The 13,268-nt window shown below is 35.7% G+C and overlaps 1 protein-coding gene across 1 annotated transcript; it reads right to left on the bottom strand.

The window, feature by feature from the left end:
* Nucleotides 1-760: 760 nt before the first annotated feature.
* On the bottom strand, nucleotides 761-7,961 carry LOC106932403 (lipopolysaccharide-induced tumor necrosis factor-alpha factor homolog). The gene is made up of 5 exons (XM_015011095.2): nucleotides 7,802-7,961; nucleotides 3,106-3,328; nucleotides 2,933-2,968; nucleotides 1,189-1,333; nucleotides 761-1,075 (listed from the first exon to the last, which is right to left on the bottom strand). Exons 2-5 carry the CDS (start codon nucleotides 3,311-3,313, stop codon nucleotides 970-972), a joined length of 495 nt encoding a protein of 164 aa, XP_014866581.2. The 5' UTR covers nucleotides 3,314-3,328; nucleotides 7,802-7,961; the 3' UTR covers nucleotides 761-969.
* Nucleotides 7,962-13,268: the final 5,307 nt, after the last annotated feature.

The raw sequence follows: 13,268 nt of genomic DNA on the forward strand, positions 1-13,268 counted from the left end.
ATCTTGTAGTCTCCATCAGGATTTTTTGGAAGAGAGCAAAATTTATGGTTATTACACAATGCAGCAAATCATGCAGGTCTTTTAGCTGGAAGGCAGGCCCATACCATCATACTACCACCGCTATGTTTGACTGCAAGCATGGCATTGTTTTTGAAATGATGTTTTTTAAAGAAACACAGCATAAACTGTATTAGTTTTATACTGTTTATAATGGTGACATTTATTTCATTATATTATATTATATTATATTATATTATATTATATTATATTATATTATATTATATTATATTATATTATATTATATACTGCTAAAAAAAATAAAATGAACATTTCACTTTAATTTTGTGTGTGGCTCCAAATCCAGGCCTCCATTGGTTAATAAATTTGATTTCCATTGATGATTTTTTTGTGATTTTGTTGTCAGCACATTCAACTTTGTACAGAACAAAGTATTCAATGAGAATATTTCATTCATTCAGATCTAGGATGTGTTATTTGAGTGTTCCCTTTATTTTTTTGAGCAGTATATTATATTAATAATTTTACTTTTTTTCAACCACCTTAATGAACAGGTATCAAAATTATGTGTGTTCAAGTACAAAAAAATAGAACAGTCATATCTTTGTTCTTAGAGCTACTAGATAACTTAAAAAAAATAAAAAATAACAAATTGTCTTCTGTTTTAATTTTAGAAAATCTGTGTGAAGCATATAACAAAATGCGACACTAATATCCTGAACAAAATAGGTGACAGCCAAAATGAAAGAAAACAATTATTTTATTGAATAATTAAAAGCAACATTTCCATTGATTGAGTGATCCTAACTTCTTTTAAAATACCTATACATATCCCAGTGCAATTTGTATCTCTTTGAACTTAACATATATTTTATTATTATTATTTATAAAGTAAAGAAAGAGAATTGCAGTGATTTTCTTCTGTTTTCTTTTTTTTTTCTTTTTGTGATTTCACATCCGTTTGTATATGTAGAGGATCTGTTGGCAGTTTGGACAACGATGCTCCACATCTTTACAGGAGTCGAGGCAGAACGGGATACAACAGCAAAGCCAGCATCTGTGTGTGGAAAAATTAGAAATTCTGTCAGATTCTAGGCAAATGTGGTTATTTGTATTTATTTTTAAAAGAAATTTAAGTTCCAAGATACTGAATAATGAGCAGGTTTTTACCCCAGGATGGTCATTCCTCCACAAATAGCCCAGGCCAACAGTCCTGGCATGTACTCTGTCTGGGTGATCACAGTTTGCTGACAGTGAGGACACAAAGTCTGACCAGGGACGTCTCCTAGTGTTGGAGCAACTACCACGTGAGACACTGAAAGACACAAAACACAATAAAATAAAAAAATATTCTTAAATATTCTTTCAAAAATAATTCAAGAATTTGATGGATTTTGTTGTTATATGTGCAGTAGCAGTCAGAGATAGATTTTTATTCGAAGTAGAATACTAGGTTTTAAAAAGATTTCAAACAAATAATTTTTTAAAACAGACAAATTGTGTATGATAGCATTTGCTCCACGTGTGCAAACTGTGCGCAGTTTGAATAAAGTATATCAACAAATGTTTCTTCAAGACCTTAAATTCCAGGGAATTAATTTTATGCCCATTCTTCTGTTCAAATTAGCTCAGACTCAGTCAGACTGGACCGGGAGCTTCTGTGACAGCTATTTTAAATGTTTCCACAGATTCTTGTGACAAACGTTATGTCTTGACTTTGACTGGGCCATTCTAATATATGCAGAGGCTTGTGGTTGTATATTTAGAGAAGGTGAAGCTTCACATAAATATCTTGTATTTACCGGAATCCATCGGTCATAGTAACTGGGACTCCATAAAAATACAGTCTACAATCTTCAGATTTTTATTCCCGATAAGTCATTCTTCTACTTTAACAATCATGCCCTACCATGTGCTTGTCTGTCACAACAGATACCATAAATTTCAAGGCTGCAACATAAGAAAAGCAAGAAAATATGATATGGTTATGAGTATTTTTCCAGTATGCTGAAAAAGCCCTTCGTCACATGAGAAATGTAATGAGAGTTTCTTTAAGAACAGCATCTTTGTGGTGCTGTTTGTCAAACATTTGTCAATATCAAGTTTTCGTTCTTTCAGTGACTTTCATTATAAGGAGAAATCCTGACCCCTAGTGGATGTATGTGGAAAACTACAACTTCAATGAGTAAACCTTTGTGTGGGAATTTATATTAAAACAGTTCCAGTTTGTATTTTATGGGGAATAAAATAAATAAATAAAAAAACACTGAAGACACTTATGGTATCTTGACCATAAATGTCAAGATACCATTTATGGTATCTTGACCATATATCTTAGGAGAAAACAGTGTTTGCAGTGACTAAAAGTCACCAGCAGAGGATGTAGATGTAACAATTGTTATGTGATAATATAAACATCCTCTAAGAAATGGCAGATTGGTATCGCTCACTCAGCCATTTGTCTTAACATATATTATGTTAGGATTTACAGAGTGAGGAAAGAACAGAGGAAGATGTGAAATATGATCATTAGGAATTTGGTTACAGTGTGTCAGACTGCTCTTTTTGGTCAAAATATTGCTGACAGACTAGTGGAAAAATAATGTTTCACTTTTACTTTAATGGACAAACAAAATAAGATTGGGAATTTCCTGTCAACAAATCAATTTTGAGAATGTGACTGTGCTGGGAATACACTGAGAACAAAAGCTTTCTGTGAAGTGCCAAACGCCACAAATAGCCCCATTCTTTCAGGATGAAAGATTTCAATCACGCGTCGGCCCACTGGAGTGGTGGTGGAACGGAAAGAGCATTTTATTGTGATGTGTGACCTAAACTGCAAAGTTCTGCTTGCTTTCATAGGAAGACATGTGTTGTCAATGTAACAGTGTGCTGCTGGAGCAGGCTGCCTCACCTGCAGGTGCAGCTACAGCAGGAGCAAATGCAACACCTGCAAGAGGAGAGAAATAGCTCAGCAAAACAAGGACAGGTTGTCTCTAAAAACAAAAAGTGTATGTTTCAACTTTTGTTTTGAAGTTTACACCCATAAATTTCCCATATTTTAAGATTTTTTAAATGACCACATGCCTCCCTGGTATCCAGGAGGAGCAGGGGAGAAGCCTGGTTGAGCGGGGAAGCCAGGTTGAGCGGGGAAGCCAGGTTGAGCGGGGAAGCCAGGTTGAGCGGAGAAGCCAGGTTGAGCGGAGAAGCCAGGTTGAGGCGCAATACCGCCATAATTCAATGGAGGGCCAGGGTAGGGTGGAGCCATATCCTGTGGTGGGGTTCCTTTTTCCATCTTCAGAAATTCCACCTGTAAAACAAATATGATTTATGAAACCACTATATAAAAGTTAACGATTAAAACCACAGACTGTGGCATTTCTGCTATGATACAGAAAGCACAAACAAAGCAATGCAAACTCATTTGAACATTAATTATTTGTGTCACTGAAACTGAAGTTTTGATCCTAAACATGTGAAAGGAGAAGTGAGAGCACATGCTTTGTAACATGCAAACCTGATACAACTGACAATTTCGAGTTTTGAGTGACAAAAACGGGCTTCATGTCATGTGATGAAGGTGTGTGAAGACACCTCTGAGCTGAAGACCAATAGATAGAGGATGTAAGACATTTTTTATAACCATTTAACCAAAGTGGTGGAAACTGTACATTTTGAACTGCATCCTCTTTTACTATTACTCACATGCTCTGTTTTGTTTTTTTTGTTTTTTTTTTGCAAAAGTAGATTTAACAGCATTGACTCTGTTTCTGAGTTGTTCAGTTTTTTCTTGATAATAGATGCAGGGAAATGTGAGCGTAGCTATATCCCACTTTTGAACGACAAGGCACAGTCAGACAAATTACTAGTCCCAAAGGTCCATCCGACATCATGAATTCCCCATGACATTTAGACTGAGGGCGGAAACAGATGCTCGGAAACGTGATGTTTCAAGTCTCTTTAATGTCTTAGATATTTTCTGCTTGAACGCATCTGTTTTAAATAATGTGGCCTCATATAAAACTTGGTAACTTGGTATCATCTAAACATTTAAGCCCAGTTTGTGCATGAAAGGCTTTGGGCCGTAGTGCCTCCCTCTGAGTGAATGCAAAGGGAGCCCCATTATCAAAAGGAGAACATATGTTTTTATCAAGGGTATGCATCATTTATATAATGTTCATATTAGTTTATCTACTAATATAATGGACAGTATTACGTTTTTTTTAACAAATGTGTCAAACCAGTATTTACTCTTTATGTTTTGCTACTGCTTTTTCTCAGGCTTCTTAAAACGCCTGTGGCACTGAACCTGGTTCAAAGGAGTTTCGCTAAAGAAGAAAAACATTTGACTGAAACTTTTGTTATCAGCTTCCGTTCTTTCCCAGTAATTAAGACATAGTTTCTATTTTGCCAATACACGGGACAATCATCCCAAGCTTGTCCCAAAGAGACACTGTAAAAGACTGCTATACTGGTTTTTCTCTGTTTATGCAATATGGGAGGCTTTTTTTCAATTTCCTTCTGGGGATTTACAGTTGCATTTTGTTAGAGGGTGTAACCGATGAGTGGAAAATACTTTAGACCTTTAGACCTTTTTAGGTTACACTTTATTTGAAGGGGTGTGCATAAGACTTACATGACACTGTCATAAACATGACATAAAGCCTGTCATGAACATAAATAAGTCTTTATGAATGTTTATGACAGTGGTCATGAAGTGTCATTTGGTAATGCAAAGTTGCTCTAAAAGTTGCATTAAAAGTCCATTAAAAGTGCCAACTTTGCATGATTTTGTGAATTATGATAATTTAATGCAAAGTTGGCATTTTTAATGGACTTTCAATGCAACTTTTAGAGCAACTTTGCATTAAAAGTGTCATAATTTACCAAATGACACTTTATGACAACTGTCATAAACATTCATAAAGACTTCTTTATCCTCATGACAGGCTTAATGTCATGTTTATGACAGTGTCATGTCAGTCTTATGCACACCCCTTCAAATAAAGTGTTACCTCTTTTTATTTTATAGAGAGAGAATATATAGCATTTCATTGACATTTTAAAAAGAAACATGCATAATGACAGATTGTATATAAAAAAATGTAAATTTCAAGTTCCTTAAAGGAGAACAAAAAGGATCTGCTGTGCTGGATGACCAGAAAATGTATTCCTTCAGACTTGTTGAATGACTTTGTCGGTGACTGATTTATTTGAGATGTCAATCTCCAGCTGTGGGAATATTTTGTTTCTTTTGCCACAGTGTCAGCAGTTTTTGATGTTAAGGTCAGGGCTGCTTGGGGAACTCAACTTATTTTATTGTTTCATTCTTCTGAGAGAATTTTAGTTCAACTCTTTTCCAATTCGAAGGTCATAAAATCCTATTGACAAGTGCAAAATGATCAACCTGTTAAACACTATAATTACCATTGTTTCCATGCTCGTATTTGTAACAATGAAGAAGTTTCTGATATAATTCTGCTCAGATGTTTGACCACTCTTCCAGTCAGAATTAGAAAACTTTCTAAACTGGCTGATTTCTATGCTGACCATGCTGATTTCTTAACTCTGGAACATTCCTGGGTCAATTTGACCAGTAAAATGTTTAATCATGCAGTACTGTCAGAAACCAAAAATAAAAAAAAAAATTCCCCAAGACATTTTTGTATCCAAAACTCCAATACTAACCATTTCAGTCTATTTTTGTGCATTGATGTTTTGTTTTTTTCTCACAGATAAAGAATCAATGACAACAATTTACGCTTTTCCTTAAAAATGTTCATTATAGTTTTTATGTCCACTGAAAAAAAACCTAGACACAAAAAACAATGATTATTCTTGAAACTGACTTTTTTTTTTTTTTTTTAGATTTTTTATATCCAATTTTGATTTTTTTTTTTTTAAGGAGTTAACTTTATAATTGAACTTGAGACACCCTGTTCTGTTCTGGGTCAAACTGACTGATTAAAAGTCAAGACAAATGAGTCATGAAGATTTGTATTGAAAGTAAACTTTATTCAACCACTGTTTTTGAACCAGAAATGAACAAAACAACTACAAAATAAGATATTAGGAACACGAACACAGTGCATGTATGTCTGTGAATCTCTACAGCCCACAAGTAATCTGTCACCATGATGTGATAGTAAACAATGTGCAACGAGTACATTCTGAAATACCACAAAAATGGATTGATGGAAATGAACTAGAGGGTTTAGTTTTGTCATCTGCAGGGCACATGAGGGACATGTCATCACAGTGGGCTTTGTGCAAATGAATTTTTCACACTTCACACAAGTCAAGGTCATCTTGACTTCATCAGAAGGCTTTAAACCTGGCACCTCCTCCTCTTCCTTTTTCCTCCCGTAGCAACCTCAAAAGAAGAATAAAATGGTTACTATGTTTTTTGATACTCCTAAGCCACACACAACATGCTCCCACACAAACACACACTTTTACTTACCTCGTGCATTGCTGTACTGGTTGTAGTCCTCTCCTGGATCTCCTCTATTATGCAGTAGTTGCTGTTTTCGTTGTGGTACCACAAGCGCCTTGCCCAGCTCATCTAAGAAAATGCGCCTCTGGTACAGCTTTGACACATTCCACTCCGGAAAGGTTTCCGCCCAAATGACAAACGTGTTGTATGCTGACACATCAGTGCTGATACATCAGTGATGTAAGCGATGACCAATGACTACGCATTGGCGTAAATGACACAAATGACCCTGTGACCTTGTCCAAGTTGTCTACCCCTCCTTCGTAGTTGTTTCCTTCAAAGTTGCAAGGAAATAAATAGTAGTGGACATTTTTTTTTTACTGTTTTTATTTTTTGCTGTCTATGGACCAAGAAGAGGCACCAATTTAAATGCTGGTGGCAGATGAAGCTTGGTATCTATTTTTATGAAACATGAAACTGTTTAAGGAAACAGTTTCATGTCACGCTTAACCAGACGTGACTTAATTGTTTTCTAAATATACAAACTCTAAAATGAACTTAACGTCCTCTTTTTCACCTTTAATTGGTAGTTCCCTTCCCTGTTTTATTGTGCTCTCTGTCACAAAACGCTATGTGTTGACATGGAGAAGTCAATTCTACTTATCAGGGTGTTACATAAGAGGCCTGATTTCTTTTTTTTTCTTTTTTCATTTTGTTCCCATTGCTGAAGATTTAAAAATTTAACTGGTGTATATGAAAGCTGTCTAACTTTTGTTTATTGTATTATTTTACGTAGCTGTTATTATCTAACATTTCTTCTTCAAATAGCGCATGTTTTTAACCAAAGTGCTCAAACTGTACTATAATATGACTTGAAAATGGTTAGAGAACAGCTAAAAAGTTACGCAAAATGGAGAAACACCGATGGCAGTATGCAACAATAGTAAGGAAGTAATTTACTCTGTAAGTCATTTACTTTGTGGGAGAGGCTCGAAGTTGGAGCTTTAGAGCACTTTACCCATCTTGACCACCGTTGTTTATCCAAACAACAGTGGGTAAGTGCTTTCCTGGGAGTATAGCAGTGCAAACAGGCCTACTCTATTAGTACAAATCATTGTAAATTCATCCTAAATCAATTAGAGTAACATGAGCAATCTCCTCATGAAGCAACCTCTGTCAGTAGAGCATTGTGTATCTGCCTCGCCCTGTTTGGTTCAGGAGATATGGCCTGGTTTTTTTTTTTTACTGTACTTAAATATAAAAGCAGTAGAAAACACCAATAGGAATTACCATAACAGCAGCAGCTCAATATTAGGAGGGTAGAAGAATAAAATTGGTTGAACTTACCAGTAAATTTCAATTAGAAAAAACAGCAACAAAGGAGAGTGATACGTTTTTTTTTTCTGCTAAGTCTGATCCTTTATGATGAGGAAGTGCAGGAAATCCGAGACTAAATAACAGCTTATAGAACCAAGATCTGCCTTTCACAGATTGGTGGTTTTTACCAGAGCCGACAATGTTCCGCCCTCTTTTATTTCCCCTCCTCCCATGTGACTTGGACCAGAGAGCAATAAAAAGAAACAGTGACATATTCAGGTTAAAGCTTTTCAAATGTAAATCTCTCATTATCAAATCAAATCAATTCAATAACGGTTACATGTTCAGTGGATTTCAACATTTTTAAACAAGTTGAAATGTCTTATAACCCTCAGTGCTTTACCTTGCACTCATATCAATACTTGTCAGTTTCCCCACTATGGCCACAACTTTGACAACTTAAGTGAAAATGATTCATCTTAACACATGATTTTCCTGTGACAGCAAAACAGGCTAAAGTGCTTCAAAGGTCACAGGACTGTCATGGAAACCTCATGCTAATCACCAGGGAGTGAATTGCAAATTAAAATACAATATTTTCTATGTTAAGCAAGAATAAATTACCTATTGTTATTGTTTTAGAAATGTTTTGCAATTATTACAAGATGAAAACATGTAGCTTTTGGTTGTGTCTCTGCTTATATTACATTTCAGTAGAGATGGGTAGTAACTAGTTAAATGTTGTCTGTCAGATTTCCTTGAGTAAGTTTTTTTTGGGGAAAAAAAAAACTAATTTTAGGAGTAGCTTTATTACACTCTGATATTTAATTTAACTTGAGTAACATTCTTTATAAAGCATAGGTACCGTCTCGTGAACAAGTGTTTTGTGTTCTCTGCATTTAAAGTTGAAAGATGGAATTAAATAAATAAAGTTTCCATGATATTTAATGCAATCATGAGTAACACAAAGTGCCTCCTATTAATCAATAGCGTGTAGGACAAGCTTAACCTGCAGTAATTTGAAGTAGCTGACTACTGCTTGACTTTGTCAGTCTCTCTTGTTTTTGAGAAATTTTGTCCCATTTGTCTTTGCAACATTGTTTCAGTTCTCCCCAGGTTTTGTTTCTGTGTAGCTCTCTCAAGGTCCACCATCAGTTTTTCTATCAGTTAGAGAGATGGACTTTGACTTGGCTGATGAAACACTTTGATTATGAGATTATTTTATGGATTACTGATGTCTATGGTATTGTAGTCCAAGTGATGGCCCTGTTTTAGCTCTCAGATGGGTCTTTTGTGTTCCAAAATCAATAAGTAATTATAACATATATAAAATTATAACACTCATCTGTCAGAGAGTTGGTGCGAGGGTCGGCTCAATTTAACTGAACGAAAACATGCTTAACTGTGCAGCACAACATGTTAAGGTTGTTGAAGTCAAGGGAACATAACTGACCTACTTCTATATTTTTAATAAATATATGCTTCTCTCTGCAAAGCATATATTTAATTTATGTCCAATGCAATACATAGAAGTGTTAAAAATATATATGTTCAGTAATCTCCTTATGAGTGACAGATTTTTATAAACCAAAAACAAGAAATATAACTAAATCCAAATTTTGGGATAATATTTTAAGCTAACCTCCTATTTAAGTCTGTAACCTTGTCTTTTTTTTTTATTTCATTCATCTGCACGGGGAACCAGAGTGCCAAACAAATAAATAAATAAATCAACCAGCCAAAGCCATAATGTCTTTTATAAAGCTTTTAAACTTTAGGTAAGGTAAGGAAAAAAAATATTGTCCAATCACCATTTTTTTTAATTCCACAATCTTTGTAAGGTAATTAGAATACTGAAAACAATTGTTTTGGAAAAACGTTTGTATTTTTGAAATATGATGTGTCCACTGCAGTGGACATCGGAACCCCATACATTTGAAATTGAACCTTGATGGCCACCAATTTGTCCCAAAGAAAATATCCAAACATCAACATAAGAATGAATTTAACATTGACAAAACTGAGCACTGTTGCCTAGAAAGAAGGTTCTGGGTTTGATTTCCAGCCTGGGGTCTTCCTGCATGGAGTTTGCATGTTCTCCCTGTGCATGGCGGGTTCTCTCTGGGTTCTCCGGCTTCCTCCCAGTCCAAAAACATGACTGTCAGGTTAATTGGCCTCTCTAAATTCTACCTAGGTGTGAGTGTGCATGGTTGTTTGTCCTGTCTGTCTCTGTGTGCGACAGACTGGCGACCTGTCCAGGGTGTACCCTGCCTCTCGCCTGGAACATTAGCTGGAGAGGCACCAGCACCTCCTGACCCCACTAGGGGACAAGGGCGTACAGAAAATGGATGGATGGATGGATGGATGGATGGATGGATGGATGGATGGATGGATGGATGGATGGATGGATGGATGGATGGATGGATGGATGGATGGATGGATGGATGGATGGATGGATGGATGGATGGATGGATACAGAAAAAAACAGAACATAATTACAAATGTCCACTACAGAGGACAATTTTTCAACTTTTAAATACTACGATAAAATACAGTGAAAAAAAATTCGTAGAATGTTTTATTATGCTGCCAAGAGACTTATTTAGAATATTCCAACAAAATTTTAAACCAAAATTTGCACAATAAAAAGTTTTATGCACTTACTTTTTCTCTTCCCATAAAATGTGCTTTTGCTGATGAACGCCATTTTTATGAATGAGAAAAAGGTACGGACAACAGTCCCCCCCCTTCACATGTGGTATCATTGAAAAGCCCTAAGTGTCCTCTCCAGATACCAAAAGGAATTAATTCAGTAGTACACAGTGGGTGGGAGATATTCAAGTTTAGAAATATCCTCTACAGAGGACAAATTTGAACTACTGGTAGTCAGGAGGAATATAGCACATTATCGGCAACAATGAATTAGGAGGAAATACAACAATACAACAAACTAAAGGAAAAAGAAAAAGAAGAAAAGAGAAAATATAGAGTATATACATAAGTAGTCTATGATTTATGAACTAATATGAATTTCTCTGGGTTCCAAGTTTATTCCAATTCCTGCTCTAGATTGGGTTACCTTTTGTTTATTTATGTTTTTTTATTGCTATTGAGTCATAAATAAACTACACTGTCATTCTTAAAGTATTTTTAATATATAATTTTTTTTTTACAAAATATATAAAATTAATTATATGTTACAATGTAATTTTATAAAATAAGCAAAGCCAGCACCTGGATGGGGAAATGAATATTGGATTCTGTTAGGCTTCTTGCAACTACAGTTATTTGTATTTTTAAAGAAATGTAGTTTTCTCCTGTAAGGTGTTAAATATCTAACAGGTTTTTACCCAAGCTAACACAACCCTGCACAGACAGCCCAGGCGAACAGTCCTGCAGTTCTCCTTGTACGGGTCGTCACCGTTTGCTGGCAGTGAGGACATAAAGTTTGTCCAGGAACATCTGACAGTACAGTTGATACTACCATAGGAGTTACTGAAATTCACAAAACACACTTTAATTAAAAATACATACATATTCTTTCAAAAATGATTAAATAATTTAAAAGTTTGTCAAATTCTTTCTTGCTTTCTCTTCTAAGATGAGAATGATTTTCATTAGAAATAGTGTATATATAATAAATCTGTATAAAAATGTACAAAAGCTTTTATAAATTTTACCCCAGATGATACTCTTACTCTATGAAATCACTCATTTGCTCTAAAATGTCATTGTAAATAGGCCAGAATAGAAAATGCACTACATTTTTCAGAGCTCTATTCATGAAAATCTTTGAAAACCATAAATCATGCTACTTCTACTTTACAATAATGTGCCAGTATGTGTTGGTCTGTCCCAAAGAATCCTTATAAAATACCAATATACTCATGAAACATGAAAAAAAGAAATAAAAAAAATGTCAGAAGTTATAAATACTTTTGCAAGGTACTGCACGATACATACTGTATTTTATTTATCATCAAGAATCTAATGGGTTCTTTTTGGACAGTAAATGTGTTACCGGACCTTTGGCATTATCATGTTTCCATTCCGTCAGTGAGTTTCATTATAAGGAGAAATACTGCCCCATAGTGGATGTAGGCAGAAGTTTGTTGCCTCAGAGCAACTGCAGTGAACCTTTGTGTGAGGAATATTTTGCAAGGAAGCAAAATATGACATAGAAGGCACTACTGGTTAATTAGCTCTGCCCCATAGGAAGCCACAATTACAGGAGGATAAAACAGTGTTTGCAGTGACTAGATGTCACCAGCAGAGGGCGGAGGTGCAACAATTTGTGATAATCCTCTGAGCAATGACAACTTTTCATGGTGAGACCTCTAAATATATGTTGTGATCTAATGAGCAGGGAAATAAAAGAACCCAAGTCAAAAATGTAAAAAAATAAAATAATAATAATTAGGACTTTGGCTAGTGTTTCAGACTTCTCTAGAGTTTCATTCTTTCAAAATGAGATATATCAGTCATGCTGCAACTGTGCTTCAGTGGTTGTGGTTTCCAAAATAGAACGGAAACAGAATCAGAAATGTTACCATGTGAATACGTCATTTGAAGTTGAAGTAGAACGTTTTGCGTGCTTTTGTTTTGCATATTCCTGTACAAACCATCAAAACACCTACTGCTGTAGCTTCTCAACCAGTATCTGCAGGAGTAGGTGTTTTGCATGCTTGTATAAAACATGCACCACCAAACCCTGGCCCATTGGAAGGCCAGGGTTTGGTGGTGCAGATTCCTGTGGGTGGGATCCTTTTTCCAAAAGCAATACCTGCAAAGATGACAGACACAGTTAAGCAAAACAAGGAACTAAGCGTCTCAAAACACTATAAATAACAAGCATATGCACCATAATGGGTATGTATCTTTTTTTTTTTTTTTAAATAACGTCCATACATTTTCAATATTTTTGTCAAAATTATGTAAAATACACAATGCCGTTAAACACAAGAACGAAAGAAATGACCACATACCTCCATGGTGTCCAGCAGGAACAGCAGGATAGCCTGGTTGAGTGGGGAAGCCTGGTTGAGTGGGGAAGCCTGGTGGAGTGGGGAAGCCTGGTGGAGTGGGGAAGCCTGGTGGAGTGGGGAAGCCTGGTGGAGTGGGGAAGCTTGGTGGAGCGTACATTGGTGGCTGGCCATAATCCATTGGAGGGCCAGGGTACGGTGGTGCCGATTCCTGTGGGTAGGATTCTTTTTCCATCTTCACAAATCCAACCTATAAATCAAATATTATTTATTAACCATTTTATGAACACCATCCACTGTGACCTTTGTGTTGTACAGGAAGAGCAAACAAATGAAAGCAAACTTCACACTACATTCAGTCATTCATGCATACATTCACACACGGAATGCTTTTATCTCAAATTATATGAGAACGATCAGCCACATAATGATGCAAGTGGGTATGTGGTTAGATTAAAATGTTGACATTTTAATGGCCTTTTTAAAGCAACTAATCCTGTGCAAACGCCTGTTGT

Source organism: Poecilia mexicana, unplaced genomic scaffold (genome assembly GCF_051168715.1).
Source record: "Poecilia mexicana isolate PSO_F unplaced genomic scaffold, ASM5116871v1 scaffold_8, whole genome shotgun sequence".
NCBI classification, from domain to species: Eukaryota; Metazoa; Chordata; class Actinopteri; order Cyprinodontiformes; family Poeciliidae; genus Poecilia; species Poecilia mexicana.